Raw genomic sequence first — 21,245 nt, forward strand, 5'->3', positions numbered from 1 at the left:
TTTTAACTGATGTTCCTCAGGCATCAGGAAATCACGGAGGCTTTCCTGGCTCTGACACACATCTTGTTACCCATCAAACCACTGCTGAGCTCCAAGAGAGCCAGAAATTACTTTGAATTAAAATGACGCTTGACAAGCCTCAAGTGCAGCTGAAGAATCTCTTGTTTCTCTCTTTGGAAGGGATATCCAAGTTGTGAGGCATTAGGCCAAAAGCTCACTGCATTTTATTTACATTTTTACAATTAAACAAGGGGTTGATAAGATTGACAAGGAAGATACGCCTTAGGAGGTTGTTAAACAGCAACCTCTAAACTGTCAGGGTGATTTAAAGGACAGTAGGGTACGAAGAGACTTTTCCAGTGTGAGATTAATCAATAACAACATGCTCACAGACATAAATCACTTCTTAAAAGCCATTTAACATTCAGTGAAATGCAGGAGCTATAGTGTTTGACAAAGCCCCAGCGGAACCATGGAGAATATCACTGACTGATTTCTTTCTCTTGTTATGTCAACGAAGAGCAATTAATCATGCTTAAGTGTGGTGTGTGGGGCTTTTTTCCTCTTCTGCGATCCCTTGTAGTTTGAGGGGAAACAGTATCCAGGGGCATTAATGATTTAATCTGCATTGCTACTGCCTTCTGCGTGTGAGGTCTGGGTGTTGTGCTGGGAAGAGGGGTCAATATAATTTCTGGGCTGTATATTGGGACTTGGAGTTGAGTGCTTGCTTTATTATTATTTTTAAAGAGGTTAACACTGGAGATTCAGCTCCCTCTATGGCCAAAAGGAGGAGAGACACTTTCCTTCAGGGGGTCTTTTCAGATGATGCTCTTGCCAACTTGTGTAGCAGCTGAAGTTTTGCTTCTTCCCAAATTTGTGGTGTAAATCCCACTAAGGGTGGTAAACCCTGAGCTGTGAATTGAATTGTGCCCTTGGGGGCTAATACACCTACTATGGTGTGACAGGTGGTGCAAAAAAGCTCGCAAAAGGACAAAAAATAATCAGGAATGGTATGGAAAAACTGCTCTGCATTAAAAGACAATAGGCTTCGAAATGCCTGTATATTGCACTGAAAATTTGGCAAGAAATGGAGTGTGTAGTGTGTTAAGCATTCTTGCCTAGGGCCTGCTGGAGGTGAGATGGGGCTAGTGCACAGGAACTGCAAGTACATATGTTTTTTTGCAGCCAGCGGCCTGTGTGGATTTGCTGTAATTATGAGGCTGTGGTTTATCAGACTAGAGGAACCCCTTAAAGAACTGCAGAGATGGGATTTTAAATGTGCATCCTCAGTTGCTGAGCACATGTGGGCTTGGAGTCTCTGGTTGCCTCTTAGGAGAGCTGAAAGGCACAATGTGGGCAGCAGTTCCTCCTTGATCACCTCTGAGCTGCTCTGTTGTGAGCGGGAGAGCAAGGAACAGCTTTGAAGGCAACATGCCCTGTTCGTGGTCAGGAAGATGCTGCTGCTGCTGAACCTTCTCGATAGATAGCTGCAGATAATGGGCACTTCAGTGAAGTGGGACAAATCCTGGCTGTGGTTTCGGTCCCACACAGATAGCAAGGAACAAGCATGCAGGTTTCTCAGGCTGATTTCCCACCATGGGGCTGTTGAGAACAGTTTGCTATCGTTAGATGTTGGAAGGGGGCTGTAAGTGCTGTTACATGTCTGTGTACCAAATGGAGTGGTGGTTGCAGATGTGGCTGTGCTATAGGAACAGGTCCCTTGTGAGGCTTGGAGATAATAAACTATACATGTGAGCACAAGCATGTGACAATAGAACACAGTTGTCCAAAATATGGTTTATTGTCTTGAACATGGGGCAGTTGCAAGCACCTTTCACAGGGGTTTCATCATGCTGAAGCTCAAATTGCTGCGCCATATGGAATAGTCTATGTTGTATTTCCATGTTACTGAATATATTTGGTGTCAGTACGCGAGGGCAAAGAAACAAATACGGAAATCCTTTGGCATAATATTTGAGAGAGTTTTGGCCCAGTTTGGTAAAGAGCATGGCTTTTCATTTCTGCTAGCTTGCCTTGCAAAGCGCTGGGGTTTTCATGTTGAAGGGAGAGCTTATTGCTTCCTTCTCCCTTTCCTCCACAGAGTGAAGCTAAAAGGTTTTTCCACTGAGGAGAAGCTCTGAAGAAATCAGTGAGGAATCAGTTGTGAGACTGAAAGAGCAAGGTTAAACTGCAAATATTACTACAGCCATTCTGAAGCCAGGATGATGAGGTACTTGTTGCAGTAAATGTGGCTGGAAAGGTGCCTCTGACAGGGAGTGATGCCTCTACCTAGTGCTGGGTAAGCAGGATTTTCTCTGAATTCCAACAATGGGGAAGGTGTTAGAGGCTGCCTCAGTTGTGGTCTAATAGTCTGGTAACAACCTGCATTGAATTTATCAATACTCTATCAAGGGAATAGTAAGAAGTTTATATCCAAGTATTTTAATATGTATTGGGCTAATTCAGTCCAACGGTAAAACTACTACCATTACGTTGGCAATTGTCATCTTCTTGGGTTTGTCTGGTTTATTTTGCAACTCTCAGGAACATCACCTTGTGTTTATATAATAAACCACCTATTTTTCTGGGTCGATGCTAGAATGCTGCGTGGATGGCAGCAAGATGCGGTCATTTATGGAATTTCTCCAAGCTGGGCTGGGTCCTGGTGCTCGGGAAGGTGAAACAAAGTGCTTGCATGAGCACCAGCTGTTACAAGCCAGCTGACAGGGCAGGATCCTACCCAAACCCAAACCTCGCCAGATGCACCTTTGCATGTAACTTCTGCTCTGTAATCAAACCAGGATGTGACACCATGATTCTCTGAGCTGTTCAGGGGTATAGCACTGGAAAGAGTCGCACAAATCACACGCATGGAAATGCATTAGGACACACAGTGCTGACGCTGATGTTTGGTCCATCTTGTCCTTTTCTGCCAGTGGTCTTTAATATATCCAGCACCTTTGGAAAGAAGCAGCATGTGGCTTGAGCAGGGCAATTGTCAGACCTATAGGGATCAGAGGGATGAGAAAGGAAGAAACCAGGATGGGAACAAGAACAAAGACTGGAGCACTAGAGGTGACAGGTTGGGGAGGACCAGCAGGTGACACCAGGATGTGTCTGGAGCACTGCAATGAGATGACACCTTCCAAGTGACACATGACAGTCCCTGGAAAGGAAAACCTGAAGTGTTCTTGCCATAGACAGCGTCAGAAATGTCTTGTTTGGGAGCACTGGGATCAGTGTTTGCAAGAAACCCTTAGGTTGGTTGAAAAAGTAGACGCTGCAACTTTGCTCCTCAGCATCTTGGATTGTTCAAGGAGCTGAAGGTTTCCTGTTCTCAGCTTGTGGCAGATGGTGTCTGAGGCTCATGGCTCTGCACTCAATAGGCTTTGCTCTTTGTTTTGGAAGGGCAAATTTCTTTTGTGGAGCTACATTTAAAACTGGACAGGAAAGGGGAAAAATATTCCCCTCATTTGTTTTTCCCTGTTTTTCTTCTAGAGAGCTGCTGCTCTTTGATTTGCCATTTCTCAATCTTGGACTGTAGTCATTAAGCCAAGTAATTCCTTCAGAGTTTATACAAAACCAGAGCTTTGTATTTCTTTCTTAATACATACACAGAAGGCATAACACAAATATTTGTTTCCATGTGCTCATATTTCAGCACTTTGAGGAGCTTCTGTCCTGAGCAACTTGGAAACAAGAAAAGACACGGGATTCCTTTTAATTCCACCAATTCCAGTGTAATTATCTATAAGATGAGAACCTATGCTGCCTGCCAAACAGGAATATTGTACAGCTGTGTCAGGAACTGAGCCCATATGTGCACAATATAAGGTTGCATCACTGAAGATTACAGGAAAGAATTTTGCTAGTGTAGCAAATAGCTGCTGGTTTTGATCTGTTTAGTTATAAATCAGACAAATCAACAGGTAAATCCTAGGTTAATCAGACATAATGGGTTTTTTATGTAAACCCATGTTAGGCTTTCATTGTGAGGGCCCTTAGAGCTCATTTAGTTTTATATTGCTTTTTAAAAGTCTGTTCCTCTGGTATGAGTTTTCGTCTAGTCCTCATCCCTCAAAGGTGTATTCATGTGTTTAATTTTATGCACCATAAATTCTGATTAAGCTTGTGCTGTACTTTGAGCTGAGGCTTAGAGCATCTGCTCTAGACAAGACTTGCCTCTTTAGGTCTTCAAGAGTAAGCTGGGAGAAGAAAGCTTCCTGTTGGCAAAGATCTATATAACCACACTTCTTTTAATGCAGTAGTTTGCTGGATGTACTGTACCTGGCTAAGTCTCTGCAATGCATTGAACCTCTGTCTCATGCAACATGACAAACAAATCCTACAAGGCACTGATGCAGTTTTCCCCGAGGCAATTTGGGGTTGTAAACAGCTTAAATCTGGGTTGTCCTCATAACAGCACCTCCCAGCGGAGCTACAAGTGCCCTGTGTAATATGGATGTGAGCAGTCGGCTCAGAGCATGCTGTGCTGAAATATGTCCCGCTCCATCTTTGCAAAATCGTGATTGTTTGTTTGTAAAAGCTGCTCAACGTGTGTGTGAATTGGGGTCCTGCGTGATGGACTGTGCTCCAGCAGGCACTTGGTTGGGTTCACACATGTGAGCCATGGAGTGGGAGAAGGGAAATATTCCTCTTTACCATCAAATCTCTTGTCCTCTGCTCCCAAGGTTTGCACAGAACCACACTAACAAATCAGACTAAATGACAGGAGGAGTGTGATTTGGGCTCTGTTAACATCATGGATGTTTGGATGGAAATGAGAGTCTTGATTTTTTCACAAATCACTTGTGGGTAACAGTGAATTTACTTAGTTTTGCCACATCTACTTTCTGTTCCTTAGTAGTGGTCAGGTGCTTTTCTTAAAACGATTCAGTTAACTATATCACCCAGGTTTTTGAGATTACCTGCTCAGCTGATTAATTGCTTAAAGACTGCATCTGCTCTGTACTAGCTGGGGTCCTTCATCATGAGAAGGACAACTGGTACTAGAGAGAGTGCAGAGGAGGTGACAAAGCTGGTGAGGGACCTGGAGCACAAGTGTGATGAGAAGTGGTTGAGGGACCTGGGGCTGTTCAGCCTGGAGAAGAGGAGCTGAGGGGAAATCTTATTGCTGTCTACAACAGCCTGAAAGGAGGTTGGAGCATGGAGGGTGTTGGTCTCTTCTCCCAAGTAGCAAGTGATAGGACAAGAGGAAATGGCCTCCAGTTGCATCAGGGGAGGCTTAGATTGGATATTAGGAAAAAATTCTTCCTGGAAAGCATTGTGAGGCATTGGAACAGGCTGCCCAGGGCAGTGGTGGAGTCACCATCCCTGGAGGGGTTTAAAAGGTGTTTAGATGAGGTTCTTAGGGACATGGTTTAGTGCCAGAGTTAGGTTATGGCTGCACTCCATGATCCTGAGGGTCTTTTCCAACTGGAATGATTCTATGATTCTAGTTATGAACACTTTAGTGGGTACTTGGTGTGATATTGCCTGTTCTTTAATTAGTCAGGTGAGCGGACGGTAGAAGCCAGTTTGGATGGTAACTTCTCCTTGAGCCTTTCATATCCTCCAAATAGGCAAGTGAAAACTGTCAGTGGGTTATTTCTATTCCAGCTCAAGCCTCTACAAGCCATGGCTGGCTGGAGCAGAGGTTGTAGCTCCTGCCTGTTGCTGAAGTGGAGAGCGATGTTTCTTGTAGGCTTATTGCACCTTCCTTTATGTCTGAGAATTACAGCTGGAGGTTTGCTAATGGCTTGGCTATTGATTTGTTTCTTAATGTGGCATTGGTGATTCGTTTAGGTAGGCAACATTAAACTGCTTGTAAATGCCAAATCTGGATGATGGTAAGTCCCGTGGAATCAGAGGAAGTAATTTAGTCTCTAAAAGAAGCCTTCTGATCAAATGTAGATCAAAACCTTAAATCTACATTAAATTGTGTTACTTCTCCCTGACTTTTAAAGGTTAGCTCATTCCTCCTCTTCAGGACTGCCAAATCTAAGCCAAGTGGGGTTGAATAAGTGGAGCTGTTAGTACCTCAAACTACATCAAGAATATAGTATCCATCTAAAATCCTCACCAAAAATACTGAAACGTGCTTTTTCCTCCCCACTTTTTGCAGCTGTCTCATCCGTGCTTGTTGAAGCCGGGGTGCTGCTGAGACCTTAACTGAGAAGTTCTGTCTCCTGCTGCTTCATCGCAGCTCCTTCTGTTCCCTGGGCCAGCTGGTTGCTGCTCACTTGTGGGAGTGAGCAGGGAGCATTGAGGCCAAGGGAAGAGGAATTTGTCCCATTCAGAAAGTTATGATAATCCCCGCTTTTCATTACTTGGTGGAAAGAGGAAAAAACACTCCTTTTTTCATACTCGACTGCCTTCAGACTTTGCTTTTTCATCAGCCCTTTGGGCGATTAGTCCTGCTGGATTGTTCTCAAGGGCATATTTTTCTCTTACAAATATGCAACCTGTAATAGCCACACACAGCCCTGTTGGCAGAGAGGAGCATTCTTTCTCCATCCCCTTTTTTGAGACAGCCTTTAAAGGAGAGTGCAAGGGCTCTGTTTTAGCATGGCCAATGCTGGCAGGAACCTTGCTTGGCAGAGTGGAGGTGGCCAGACTGTGTGACTCCGTGGAGAAGTCCTCTTGGCATCACTGGGAGGCTGCAAAGCCCAAGGTGCTTTCATCTTATTGTCATCTGAATAGCGGCAAAAGGCATTTCTGCCTGGACTTTGGAGAAGCTGTGTGATGGACCAGAGAAAAAAAACATGGAAACCCTGGTTTATAATGAATACGGGAAACCTAATTGCCATGGAGTAAGTCTCCCACTTCCAAAACAGGTTCTTAAACTCAGGTGTAAAGCTCTGAAGGAGCTGTGGTCCTCTAATGTGCTTTGGAGCAGCAGCTCTGGCTTTTGAGCCTTGTCAGTTATTATTGCTCTAATGGAAAGGCTGCTGCAGGACCTTGGCTCTCTCATGGCTTTAAAACCCCTTGCAGTTCTCAGCCTAAATTTGCATCCATTTGTACTCATGCCACCATTGTCCTTTCACCCAAACAGCTCCTCTTCCTCCCCCACCCATGTATTTATAGTGAGATAGTTTTCTTCCCTACCTGTGCTTTTAGTCAGATTAAACAAAGCAAACCCTTGATTTCCTGGCATTGTGTGAAGGTGTATGTATAGATTGGCAAGGCTTGCAATGATGCATCCTAAGAGGTGTAGTTTTATGTTCAAAGGGACAAACAAGATTTCCTCTCACTCTCTTGAGAGCAAGATGTTACACAGACATATATGTGGTTTTTTTTAAGGTTATTTTACAAATAGCATCATTTTTCAGCAAGTTTGAGGGCCTCACTGCTTATTGCAAAGGTTGTTTCAATCACAAAACACAGCCCTTCTGGGGTCATCTCGAATAGATGCTTTCTCGCTTGGCAAACGCACAGGAAGAAGACCTACTTTTTGAGACTGATCGTGGGTTAGCAACAGATCTGTTTGTTCCCTTTTCTGCTAAAAAGAACATCAGACGTCTAGGAATACTTCTAAAAACACTCCCTGGAGGGCAGTTTTCTTCAGATAGAAGTACTGCCTGGTGACTTATGTAAGATGCCATCTTCTGTGAGGAGACAGCTTGGATGGCACAGCGACAGCTGATGAAAACAGTTATCACTTGTAATGGAGCACAGAGTTAAATATTTGTACTAACTACAAATGCCAAGAGCTGGTACTTGTACACCCATCTCAAAACATTATGAAAACACAGGAGGGGAGGTTAAATGCGATCACTTAAAAAGCCACACCAGGGTCTGTGCAAGAGAATGTACAGATTTATAGATTTTAAAACCAAGATATATTCTGGAGTGACTAACCAGAAGTCTTCGGTTTTAGTTTTCATGAACCCAATGTCTTAGTAGGTTTGGAAGCTTGCAACAACAGGTGTATCTCCAACACAAGGGACAACAAATAACTGCAGGTTTTGATCTCTGGCAAGGGTGTCAATGATTATTCAATAACTGGCTTGAGTGTGGGCTTCAGTCTCTGCTCCCCAAAACCTCCGGTGTAGGTCCAGGTGAAGATGGGCACTTGCCCCTGGTGTCATCTCCAAGGAGGGAGCAGTTGCTCAGAGTAAAGCACCAGGCCGTGGCAGAGGCAGCACCCTGTGATGCCCTGACCTGCTCCACGCGTTAATTTTGGGGCTGGAAATGAGCCAAATGCTACTGTGCTATTTGTGCAGCTCACACCAGTGCCAATGGAAGCATTCACTTGTGTGTTTGCCCTCAAAGTACAACCCGACCCAAAGTCAGGCTGCTCTGCTGTTGCTGTGCATGGAACTACTCCTTCAAAATGTCTGCCTTTCTTTGTGGCACTGCCCTTTGGGTGTTTGCCCTGGATGCCTAAAAATTGCCGTGCTTGCAGGCGGCTGGACCCAAACGCTGTTCTACTTGTTGTGTTGCACCAGGCTTCTGTCTCATGGGGTTCCCCTATCCACCCAAAAGAGTTAATTGTGATATTGACTGGTAACTCCTGTGTTGTGTTCTGCACAGAACATTCTTCAAAAAAAAAAAAAAAAGGAGGCAGGAACACTGTGCATCTAACAAATGTATCATAAAACCAGCGATATGAGTTTAAGAGGAAATGGATGCCCCGAATAACACATTTCAAGGGCTTCGGCTGCTCTTGTGCCAACCAAACCTGTGGCACGCATGAGGGTGTCAGTGCGTTAACGCGGAGTTTTTAAGGCAAGGGAAAACGAGGGGCTGTCCTTGTGTCCCTGACAGTATTTCATGTTTTCTTTAAGGTCTAAAAGCCTGGATTTAATGTTAAGAATCTCACATGACACATTTGAAAAGGTAAGCTTCTGGTTCTCATGGCTGCAGAGAAACCTTGATAATCTGAATGTTAGGCTGCGTAATCAGAAGACAAGCACCTCTACAATCTTTACGTTTAAAAAATCCCAACAAACTGTAAGCAATCTTGTACTTTTGGGAAACCTGACTCCTGAATTTGCATGTTTCGATTTGACATTAATGCTTAACTTCAGCTTTGCAAAACAGTCTTCATGTTAATGTCTAAGTCTTCATATTTTCCATAGGAAATTGTCAGGCTCACTCATTTTTTAGGGACTGCAGCTTTATGACTTGTCAATATGAGTTTGTGAAGACCATAAACACAAGTCTTTTCTAACTATCACAAATAATTCTCTTTTCTCACCCTATTTCTGTATCAAGACCCACTTACTGGATTTCCACATCTGAATTGAAGGAGGCATATATTTATATTTAGAGTATGTTCATACTCAAAGCATGCTGATATTGATGGACCTTTGCAGCTAATTAATTAGGAGGCAGGCTCTGAGAACCGCTTGCTTGTTTAATCCCTTAAAATGCCATTATCAGGGGTTTTCCCTGGCTGTGGTGGTGTGAGGAAGCAGCTCATTGGACCTGGGGTGTCAACAGGGGGAGCTTATAAACCGCTTTTTTTCTTTTAGGCTTTTAACCAAAAGCCAGCGTTATCCCGAGCCGCAGCGCTGATTCTTGTGGCTTTAAAATTGAGGGCAAAAAGCTCTAAATTAGGCCTCATGGTGGGGGGGTGTGTGTTTAGGCCTCTTCGTGGCGCCGCAACCAGCAGGGGGCTCTGCCGGGAGGGAAGCGGGGCGGGAGTGCGAGGGGAGGCGCCCGGGCAATCTCGGTACCGGGGCGGGGAGAGCTCGGCCACGGAGCCCCCCCTGCGAGGAGGACGAGGGAGGAGGAAACAGCAGCAGCGATGGTGAGCGGGGTGTTGTGTGGGGTCGGGCGGCACACGGAGGAAGGAGGGAGGAAGGTGGCCCGGTGCGGCCTGCGCTGTCCCGGGCCCTGAGGCGGCCCGGCCGGGGCCTTGTCCGGTGGGGGACGGGTGTGGGCCGGGGGCTCTCGGTCGCTTCTCAGGGGGCTCCTGGCCTCGCCCGGCCGCCGGCGAGGGGGGTCGGGACGGGGGGGTGGTCCGGCGGGAAGGGACCCTTCCCGCCGGACCCCCCCAGCCCCGTCCCGACCCCCTTCGCCGGCGGCCGGGCGAGGCCCCTGCTTAACGAGGTCAAGATGGGGTGCTACCGAATTTTTCACATATTATATATGAAGATAGTTCAGCATGCCATAACTCTGTCTTATCACTCTGTTACTAATCTGATTTTATATAGATCTGGGCAAATTAAGGCTGAAAACCAAGCTGGAGTAGAGCAGTTTGTGAGTTTAGAGAAGTCGTGTAGCGTGATTAAGGCATTAATCAGGTAAATAGTGTTTAAACTTCCCTCCTCTCATTCTATACTTGTCACAACCAAAGATGTGTCGGACTCGATGATCCTCGTGGGTCCCTTCCAACCCAGGGCGTTCTGTGTTGAGTCCTCAAACTCGGATGGGATGCTGTCTTTTTTATTTTATTTTATTTTTTAATCCCTGCAGGAAGCTACTTTGAAATCGTGGCTGCCACTGGATGGTAGATGAAAGAGCATCATCTCTGGCTGGCTGCCTTTTCCCACTTGCTCGCAGGGAGCGGCTGTCGGTGCCCAAACGCTCAAGTGCCGCTTCCTCTTCCCACTCTGGCGTGGAGCTGAGCCCAGCCAGCATGTCACCGCCTCTGTATGGGTGACAAAAGCAGAGCCCATGGCATGCCTGTCAGCACAGGTACCCTGGGAAAGCACTGAGAGTTTGTACCGCTTGTGTTTCGGTTGCCAAAAGTTAGCTGTTTTGGAACAGAGTAAATATATTGCATACCTTGTGCACCGTGTGGTCTAGACTGGCCTGGGGTTGCTGGAAGCGTGCTGTGTGGTCAGGCTGTTCTTGCTTTAGTCTCTCCGTGCTAAGGTTTTGGGGAGAAAAGTGCTACTTACAGCGTCTGGAGGAGTTGTGCAGGTTTGCTGTTTCATTTGTTAGTCTAGACAGTAGCTATTGGGTTTGGGGCTTCTGGAATGCTAAGTTGGTTGTATATGTGGGGGCTGGAGCTTTCTCTGGAGGAAAAAATGAGTCATAGTGTTTTTCCTATATTGTGGTTTTTACTCTGTGATCCTTCCCATGGGGAAGGGATTGCGAACCATTGGAAATTTTCTTACCTAGATGAAGAAGAATCTCACTTCTCCCAAGTACTGCACACTTCTAGGCTACTAAGAGTTTTCTGCCATATCGCTGCCCTTAAAAGTTACAGATGAATTGCTAACATGAGCAGGGGAGGGTCTGCTGAGATGACACTATACTCCTTGCCTTTGATTTCTCCAGTGCATATTTCCACTGTTTGGTAGTGTTAAGATAAACTTAATCACAGCATTTATTGCATGCATGTGGTTTGACTGGTGCGGCAGTGATCAAAACCTCGCTCTGATTCTCTTGGCAAAAGGTATTTTTGGTACAGCTCATTTCCATGAGTAAGGATTTTGAGATACTGCTGGTCTCTTCTGCCAAACGCGCAATTCTGGCGATAAAAAGACGTCGCTTCAATCTGATCTCCTCTCGCACCAGCCGTCACCCACCACAGACCCCAGTATGCGGTGAGCGTTGTTTTGGAAGCCCTGATTTGGAGTGACGCATTTTTGACCTAGAACTGTCGCTCTCATTCCCCGCATCCCAGGTGGTCAAAGGCTTTTCCTTTCAAGTATCAGCAGGCCTGCTTTCTGGATTATTTGCTACCGAAATCTCTTTGTGCATTGGATAAACGGCTGTGGCCTTTTTACTGGTTAGTGTAGCGATAGGGACTTTGAAGTGGATTTTAGTGCTGTCCTTAGTGTGCGATGTGTAACTGAGATTTGGATTTCATCGATGGATGCTGTAGTAGCAGGTGTGTTGGTCTCTTTGCACTGGGCTGTGGTGACTGTGATAAATTATTCTTTTTTTATTTTAAGGAACAATTTGTGTTTCTTAGAAATTTGCAGGTAAAAGTCATTTGGAAGCCCTTGTTTTCTGAGCATTTCCAGTTCCTTTGCCCTCTGAGCTCATCAAGATCCATCTGGGCCACATTTCTGGAAGGTGTGTGACGAGGTATCGCAGTGTCTGACAGGTTTTTGCACATTGGTGTTGATAAGATGGCCCTTGAGGATCCTGCACTGTGGTCAGAGTTGCCCAAGAACAGGGCCCTTAACGAATAATAGTGACATTCAGTTTGTGCTGATAGTAGAGGTTTTGTCAGAGGCTTGCATAACCCTGCTAGGAAGCTGTGCCAGGTTTTGGTGCTGTCTTTGTTTGCCAGTGCTTGTCCCCAGAACAATTGCCACGCTGTCGTCTGCTTGCAGACAGCTCCCGTCAAGAGTTTATCTTTTAATGCTGCGTGTACCTCTGCATGGCACTGAGCTACTCGCAAAATGTTTCAAATAAATAACTAGTTTTGCCCTGCAGAAGGTGTATAGAAAGGACTGTGTGATCTACATCTGGGAGTACGCTGAGTGGAGGAGTGAAACAATGAGTCTGGGTGAGTCCCAGCACACAGGGAACTGAGTGCTTCTTTTATCCTAATTATTTGGTATGCCAAGAGAGGAGGTTTCCGTGCAGGAACTGCACCTTCTTGGAGCTGGTGACCCACCAGCTGATCCGTGATGGGTTCATGTAAGGCATCTGTTGAGTGAATCCTGGCTCTTGTGAGACTTCGACATCTGTGCTACCTCGTATGTGCCAAGACTTTGCTTCTATAAACTGGTTTGTTGTAGTGAGCACAGTGAAGAATAGGTAGCAACATCTGTGTTTTGGGTTAAAAGAAATTTGAAATTGCATCTAATTTTGTAAGTCCTTTGGGCTCTCATAAAGTTACACATTTTTTTGAGCCTCAAGTCAGCCCTTTTCTATCTTGTTTTGGTTGTTTCATGCTCCTTCTCTACAGTGGAAGCTGGGATGCTGCTGGCCTTACTCCGAGTTGCTGCCTTGTTTGTTTTCGTGCTGAAGCTATAATTAGTCCTAGTCTAGGCACTCCCCTTGAACTCTGAGTGCTGGTGGAATAGTGTGTATACGGTCATTTTGCAGAGGCGAAAAATAATTGCTGTCACTCTGGAAAAAGTAAGATTTCAGTATGGCTGTGGTGGAAATAAACACGACGCAAAAGAAGCTGGTGGTACCAGGGAGCTGTGGTGACATGAGCATGGCCTGGATGTGTTTTTCTTTCATGTAGTTCAGCCTGTCCATCTGAAGGTTCATGATTCTTGATTTCTGAGAGACTCCTGTGCCTGGTATCTCTGTATGCCCACATCCTTTGGTGAGGAGGGCAGCACGTGAATCCAAACCTCCAGCTATAATTAGGAGACAATTAACAAATATTCTCTTACATAGTGCTTATGTCAAGCTGTTTGTCACACTGGGGGTGGCAGGGAGGGCCAGAGGAGCTGCCTCATTGCTGGGGCGGGACTCAAAACACTGCAACTGTAGCACCCTCGGAGGCGGAGCTGGCATTGCTCAATTCCCATCCCGGCTCTCTGGTAGGAAACTGATGGGCTGAAGGCTGCAAGTCCAGGATTTACCTGCGGCCAGGCCAGTTACGCTGGTTGTAGTTGCGCTGGTCAGACGTGTCTTTTGCAGCCAGAGCCTGCGCTGGCAACAAGGTGTTAACTGAGGCATGGCTAATTGAAGCCTTCCTCCTTCTTAGAAACAGAATAAATAAACAAAGCTGCCGCATTGTTGCTGCTTTTCTGCGGTTTATTTTCAGTCGGGAAGCCTTCTCTGGAAAAAAAACAAACTTGTTGCGTAGGAGCACAGACCTTAATTAGGGTGGCAATACCTGTATGCCGTGCATTAGCCTAATCAGAGTTGACCTGTCAGGTGCTGTGCAATCTCCCTCTGCCTTGATTGACTGCGTGCCGAGTTGGGTGACACGGCGCCTCGTTCGTCAGCTTCAGCTTTGTCCAAGTGAGAAAAGACAAATGGAAAATGCAAACGTGAAGGTTTGGACACGGGAAAGGGGGTCAGAGGGCCCCTGGTTTGGGAAAACTTGTGGATTCAGGTGGAAACTGAAGATGTGGTTTGATTTTTGCAGTTTCTGCTCTTACAGTGAGCCTAAGATGCATGCTTCTGCTCAAAATAAACTTGCCTTTAAAAACCAGTTCTATTCTGTGGCCCACTTTAAATACTCTCCTGGGTAAAGCAGATTTTGCTGATAAAACTTGTTTTTTTTTCTCTTTGCACAGGTAAACTTTAACAGTGCTTCCCCTTTACAGTGTCAGAAACAGGGGGCACTTGTAACAGAAGTGTGAGGTCCTCCACTTTATTGCCTTTCTGTTTTTCCTTCTCTCTTTTTAATTTTTAAGGCTTAGTTTAGTTCTAAAACACGCAGCTGAGGAAATGCTGTTCTGGCAAAACTGCGCTGTGTGCTCTCGTTAGCTTGGGCATGTTTTCCCCCCCCTCTTTTTTATCATCTGGGGCAGAACAGCATTACTGCAGTTAATTTGTCCTCTTTTGTAGTGGCGTAAGTGCTATCACTGGAACTGGCTCAGCTAGCTAATGGCTTTTAGAAATAAAGTACTAAAGATGTATTCCTAATCTGTGGAGCTAAAAATTCAATATGTAAACTGCTTGGGTTGCTGGGTGCGTTAATATTGGTACAAATGAACACTGCAAGTCCTAATGATAGCAATTAGTATTTTATCTGATACCTGCGTCTGTCTTAATGCTTTGAGAGTTAAAAACAAATCCTCCAGTGGAGATTTTTCCCCCCATGCTTTTTAGCAGGCTCATAAGTCGGGCTTTTAGACTGCTTTGAAAATACTCCTGTCTTGTGAAGCTTTTGTGGGGGGGAAGATTCTTTTAAGGAAATAAAACCAGCTTATCTACTCTCCTATAATGGAAGGGAAACCTTTTTTAATTATTATTTTTTTATGTGTTCACAAAGAAGCAGGTTATTTTCTTACATGAAATTCTGTCCCGTAGATAGGCTTAAAATCAGGCTGTAGTCCAGCTGGGGAAGCGGTAATAGCAGGAGCGAGTGGATGCTTTAATCCTGCCAAATGCATCCTGTCTTACTGCGTTTGATGAACTTTTCTTACGGCTGAAGTTGATTAGATAAGAAAAATCCCTGGTTTTTCCTTTGTTTTGAGCAGTTCCTTCAGGGCTTCAGGGAAGGGATTCAAAGGGCTTGTTTGAATGTAGGCAACAGATGTATTGCAACCTGCCTCCTCCCTGGAAAACAAGGAAGCGGTGTAGGACTGCAGCTGTGAGACTGTAATCACACCTCGTTGGGTGGAATAAAGAGAGTATGTTTGAATGGGACCTGCTAAATGCCCTCTGGTTTTTCTGGGATTGAATTAGTAATTGGGAAAGCAGAGGTCTTTCCTATCTTGCTGGGTCCTTTGGGGCAAAGGGAGGGTTTAGAAACACTGAGTGCTTGATTAGCCAGGGAGCTGAGGAATGGTATTTCATTGCTAAGTCAGCTTCCATGCCAATTCTTACATTTTTATTAATCCTTCTTTTTAATATCCTCCTAAATTGATCAATCTCTTTCAAACTCTTGTAAGTATGAAATGACTGAAGTAGGAGAAAGTGAGGAATACAGAGGACTTTACCTTGTCAAGCTGTATTCTTTGCGGAGTCATTTCAGGTTGTTTGTTAAAGTGAGAAAGTGAAAGAAATTCTTCAATGGCTTAGAATGAACGTCATAAAAGAAATCTTCTCTTATTTAAGTTCAAAACTTGAGCCATAACCTTGAGTTCCCATGTATCAGTGCTGGTGTGCGTGCTTCTAGCTTGGGCTAAACTTAAGGTAAAATATTTTGTCTTGTGCAGTAATGGAAAGGTGAGCCAAGCTGCAATGTCTTTACTGTGCACCTGAGCCTTTTTTTTGCTGAGATAATAATATGGCTGAGCAGACACCTTTGTGCAGGAGCGGCTGGGGTTACTGCAGTGTCACACCCCGCAGACACCCTGGCTGCGCTTTGCTTCGGATCACCTGCAGTTCGGAGTCTGAATTTACAGAGCAGGCTCTTGGAAAAGAGAGGGCAGAAGGGCTTTTCTGAGGGTTTGCTTAGTTCTGCCATTGGGTGCAAGTTTTGCTACTGCTATTTGTTGTGTCTAGAAAAACTGACTGATTTATTTTTTTCCTCTTTTTCAATGGGGAGTGTGTGATTTGACCACAAAATCTACAGTTGGCTTGAGTCTTCTGCCCAGAGCTTTCCCTGAGAGCAAGATCAGTCTCTTGCCAGACTTATTTTAATTTGGCTACTTACTTAAATGACCACTGTCTAAAAGTTCGTGTTCTGCTTTGATTTTGGGCTTGTAGCTTACAGTATCCTCCATCTTCGGGGGGACAGAAAAAGCACATCCCGCTTTATATTTGATCCCGAAACATTTTTTTGCCATCAGTTGAGAACAGCTATTGAGACACCAACATGTAGGTGGCTCTGTTTCCATCCTTCAGGTGCAGCTCCAAAGCTGGATGCATTAGCTCCTAGGCAGTAAGCCAAAGTCACACGCCTTTCCAGAGGGTTTTCTGAGAAGGCTGTGCAGACTCAGTGAAACTGAAGTATCACCTCTGGTTAGTTGAAAAATGTAGCTCTTCCCTTAAATTCTAGGGTAAATTCCAGGCTTTGTGGTGGCCGGATTGGAGGACATCAGCTAGGACATTGCCTAAGTGCTGTGGTTTATGTGACTCGCTTGTTTTCAAGGCTGCAGTAGCTGGTATGGTTTTAAATCTCCTTTTTGCCAATGGATGAGTGCGAATTTGATGTCTCACAGTGGAGCGCTGCTCCTTGTGAGGAGTCCTGGCTTTGTGTGTTCAGTCCGCATCCTTCGGCCCCTGCTGGGGTTTGGGTGATATTAGCGGGTGCTGCTGTTTTCCTGGACTCTTTTAGCTTTATGTTTGAGTTGCTTAAATATTTTTAAACTCTGTTGCATTATATGCGTTTTACTGCTTTTACAAAGTAGTGAATATCCATTAGTGTTATTTTTGTAAAGAATCCTGCTGTCCTCCGTTGATTATTTGGAAGAACTTGGCCTTTTTATTTTAGGCTGTCCATAGCCTTTCCAGTTGTAATGGAATGACATGTTACCCCTAAAGGTGACCTAAAATATATATATCTTAAATGTTGCTTCTGTTGTTGCCTTGACCCAGAGGTGAGATCTGTAAAGGGTGCTGAGAAGGGAAGCTTGAGCAGCTTTTAACTCCGTGGTTTATTTATATCCATCTTTGCAAGCTGCTCTAAGCCCACTAAGGGTATGACAGCAGAGGTATCAGGATGCATTCTTTCCAAGGTTTATTAACAAACCTTTTGAAAGGCCCCGTGTACTTTAGTGTTTTTTGGTGGGCGAAGCTCTGTAGCATGGGACACTGCCCCCAAGAAAGCTTTCCAGTAAACCTGGGGCAAGCTGGGCTTGGTGATGGGTTGAAACGGCAGAAAGGGTGGGAAAAGTGCTCTGTTGGCAGCTGAAGAGCTTTTTTTTTTAAAAAAAAAAAAACAAACGAGTAGCAAAAAGCACAAGCTTTTGTCTGTAAAGTGCAGCAAAACCTCCAAATGCTGCTTTTTGGTTACCCAAACCAGGTGTGGTTATCTGGATTATTTTTATCTCCACAGCCCTTTTTCCAGGGAGTTGTACTGCAGACCTCTCTTTTGGGGGAAACAGCCTTTTCCCCTTGTGTACATCAATTTTCCCCCACCCTGTTGTTCTGAGACTCTTGAAGAGTGTGCTTTGAAGCTATTGATGAGGTACTTGGGCTCTGTTCCGATATTAATTGCTAGTTTGCCATTGTAATTGTTGCTGCATCACGGTTTGGTGTGCTTCGTTTTGTTTTTTGGCAGCAGTAGTGTTTGTCTCTTACTTCCTCCCTTCATATGGAACATACTAATTAGATCTTAAACTTCGGGAGTTGCTGAGTTACTTAACATCTGCTTTAAAGATCCAGCTCTAGGTACTTAATAAACCTGTTTTAGTGGTACCTGATGAGTGGTGGCTCCTCTCTGATGGGTTGTAGTTGTTCAATCTTCACTTGCCACCTGATAATACCTTGGTAAAAATATTGAAATGAAGACATTTCTGTGGGGCCATGGTAAGATCTGGTGAAGAGCTTTGGGACTGTGAAGATTGCGCATCCTTCTCCTCTGCTCTTGGTCTTTCTCTCTGTGTTTGAAATCTCTTGAAATATGTATTTTATCAGTGCCTCTTCACTACAAATTGTCATTACTGTCTCCTGCCTGTTCTGTTTGCAGGAATTAAGGAAAGCGTGGGGTCTGTGTGCTGAAAAACACCTATTTAACAGACAGTAGACTCATAGACTCTTGGATGCTCTATTTGTGTGCATTTGAACTTTTCTCAAGGTCATTCCCGTTTTCCTTTGCACAGGATGCAATCATTCCCTACAAGGAAATCTTCCAGATGTATTGGGAGAAAGCAACGAGCTTTGTGAATGCTCAGTGCGATGGACTTGAACCCTGGCAGCTGGTTGCATTGACGTTTTCTTCAACGCTTGTAGGCGTGTGGCTGCACGGCTTCCTCTTCCAGTCTGAGAGTAAGTGCTTGAAATTGGGGGCTTTCCTATGGCTGGGGGAAGGGAGGGAGGACAGAGCTGTTGAGTAGCGGAAGGAAAGAGGACGAAACAAGACTGAACACTTATTAAAACAGACTTTCTGCTGTTGACTAGTATTAACAAAACCCTCTCCCAAATGAGGGTCAAGGTCTCTCACCATTTAGACACCCCCATTCCTTCCCAGGGTGCAGTAGGCCAGCCTGGAATGCGCCCGCATCTCCTTCACTTCCTCTCATCTCCCTTTTGCTTTTGGCTAAACCATTTACTTATTGCAACACTCTGCTTGCTCAAAACCCGGGAGAATTTATCTGAGAGCTGCGTTCTTGTGAACTTAGTCACTGGTGCAGGGTGTCTGGATAACTCTTGGTCTTGATTGTTTCCCTTCCTGCTGGGGGAGGAGATGTGGTTTAGATTCAGTGCTGGAGGTATGTTTCATCTTCAGGATGTTCAATAGAATTGCATGTGGTGTTGTGTGAATCACCTGAGGCATCTTCCCGTTTTGTGCAGTTTCTGATCTCGATAGCTCTTCAGTGAGATCTCGTTTGATGAACACGTGTGATGGTCAGAGATGACTACCTTGCCCTCAGAGGGGAACATGGTGCTTTACAGTTCGCTTTAGGGTTACACTCCAGTGGTGGTTTCTTCAAAACAGACGAGTTTTTAGCTTGGTGTTTGCTTCTGTGCGTCTTTGTTCCCCAACCAGCCTTTTGTTCTTTTTACAAGTGAGAGTAGCAGAACAATGAAAATGTCCGTGGAAGGAAGACGTGTGAAGCTCTTGCTCAGGACGGGGTTATGTTAGCTTCCCTACTGGTATTTGTGCTGTTAGTATTGACTGACTGTTGTGAGATCTGATTGTCATTTCATTTCAAGAGTTTTCAGTATTCTCTCGCTGTGGAAATCCTTAGTTAAACAGTGCAATGGGCAACAGAAATATTATTGTCAGAGTGTTAACAAGTGTTTGCTACAGAATGTGCCAAACTGCATTCACTGTCCCTCTGTAGCTTTTCAAAAGATATATGAAGTATTGAGGCGGAATAGAGATAAAATTGCAAAGTCCTGAAATGATTGATTTTTAAAGTTTTAGTTGTTTGTTGGTGTGTCCTTTAACTGCTGCTGCTCAGCTGAAATGCCTGTGGGACTCGAAAGGCATTTTTGGTGATTATAAAGCATCTGTGTCATCCTGCTTTCATTCCTGCCTTTAGAGCTACCCTGGGAGTTTTCCAGTGTTTATCATTCGTGGCTTCTCCCATTTCAGCGTTTGGACTGCGGTGGAATTTCTGCTCTGCCCTCTGTCCATGCCCCGAGTCACCTCCCGTTGCATCATGCGTTTCCTATGGCGGGTGCGCAGGCGCTGACTGGGTGAATCCTGGTCACGTTAGGGCTGAACTGCTGTTTCCTGCTTTGACCTGGGAGCCTGGTTCACGTTGCTGAGTGTTTTTGTGTTGCAGCACTATTCTGGTTCGAAGATGCAGAAAATCATTTCAAAAAGTATTTTCCTTTTTACTGGAGACCTTAACCTTTAGCAAACCCTAAAGTTCTTCTGTGAAATTCAACATGGGAGTGCAAATTCCCTTATAAGTAAGAAAACAAGTCAAATTATTGATTCCCGTAGATGGCTACTGTTTTGCAGGCCAGATGTCATGGTCACTTTTGCATGTTTCTCTTTGATATGCTCATCTGTCTCATCATGTATCTGTGGTCACTGCGTCATTTTAGCCTGGATCCAGAAATACTGAGTCTTTGTCACGGGCTGGATCAGAAGTGTTGTGCTCAGTCTTTTTCAGTTGTTTTTTTTTTTTTAGTCATCTTCGGTTAATTGCTGACTTTTTATCTTCCAGGTTTAACATCACGAACTAAAAAACAGTTCTTTAAACTACTGAGAAAAATGCCATTTGTCGGGGCTATAGTAAGTATTTGAACAACTTTTCTTACTATTACCCCAGGTCCTTGTTTCAGCCTCCGTAACACTCTCTCAGACACCTCACTCTTCTGTGCAGCTTTGCTGTCATGTTACTGTGGTCATAGTGATCCAAGAATATACACCTGGAAGCTCTTCTGCTGCCACTTGGTTTAATTAAAGATATAATTCCTACCTAGTATTCTTGTCATAGTATTGCTCTTGTGAAATGGGGTTCCACCTCGTTGAACTTGAGTTGTTCTTTGGAAACAATATCTTATTCTTGAGCAAGTGTGAGATAGCCAGGTGCTTGCTGTGCAACATGGAAGGATAATTTTCTTATCAGATGACTGACTGTGATTAGTTTAGAGGTCAGATACCTATTAACAACAGTTAGTATTATAGCACAATTATATCAGAAGTTTGTGCAATCATTAAAATAAGGCAAGTTTAGTGTTTGGGAGATTTCTTTTTTGGCATAACGACTTGAAACTACAAATGTCAGCATGTTTTAGCATGTTACCAACTTAACAATCAAGAAATGCCAAGTTTGGTTCATTTTGCCTAGCAAATGATGCTGTCACACTTGATGATTGCCTTTCTTGCTGCTCGATGTGTCGGCAGATTTACATGTTGATTTGGGGCACCAGGTCTGTTATAGGTGATTTTATCAAATGAAAGTAGCAAAGAGGAACTTTTTCCTTTTGCTGTGGACACAGAAGCGATTCTCAAGTTTCTCCTCCAGCCCTTTGGAAGGGACACACATCCCACCTGTCATGTTAAGTCCTCCAGCTTTCATCTTCTGGCTTGAGTAGCCCTTGAGCAGTTGAATTAATGATTTGTTCTCTTCTGCTTATATCTTTTTTTTTTGTCTGCCTGTTAGAAAAAGGCACTTTCTGGGCCTCTT

General features: G+C 44.6%; 1 protein-coding gene across 3 annotated transcripts in view; it reads left to right on the forward strand.

The window, feature by feature from the left end:
• The first annotated feature begins 9,635 nt into the window (after positions 1 to 9,635).
• The window catches only part of SGPL1 (sphingosine-1-phosphate lyase 1), a 30,796-nt gene continuing 19,186 nt past the window's right edge, over positions 9,636 to 21,245 (forward strand). For all 3 annotated transcript variants that reach the window (XM_071811616.1, XM_065843507.2, XM_071811617.1), the window contains exons 1-3: positions 9,636 to 9,757; positions 18,258 to 18,423; positions 20,280 to 20,347. In XM_071811616.1, coding sequence (XP_071667717.1) covers positions 9,755 to 9,757; positions 18,258 to 18,423; positions 20,280 to 20,347 — 237 coding nt within the window. In that variant the 5' untranslated portion in view covers positions 9,636 to 9,754. The remainder of the gene's footprint in view (positions 9,758 to 18,257; positions 18,424 to 20,279; positions 20,348 to 21,245) is intronic.

This window comes from Patagioenas fasciata, chromosome 8, assembly GCF_037038585.1.
Source record: "Patagioenas fasciata isolate bPatFas1 chromosome 8, bPatFas1.hap1, whole genome shotgun sequence".
Lineage (NCBI taxonomy): Eukaryota > Metazoa > Chordata > Aves > Columbiformes > Columbidae > Patagioenas > Patagioenas fasciata.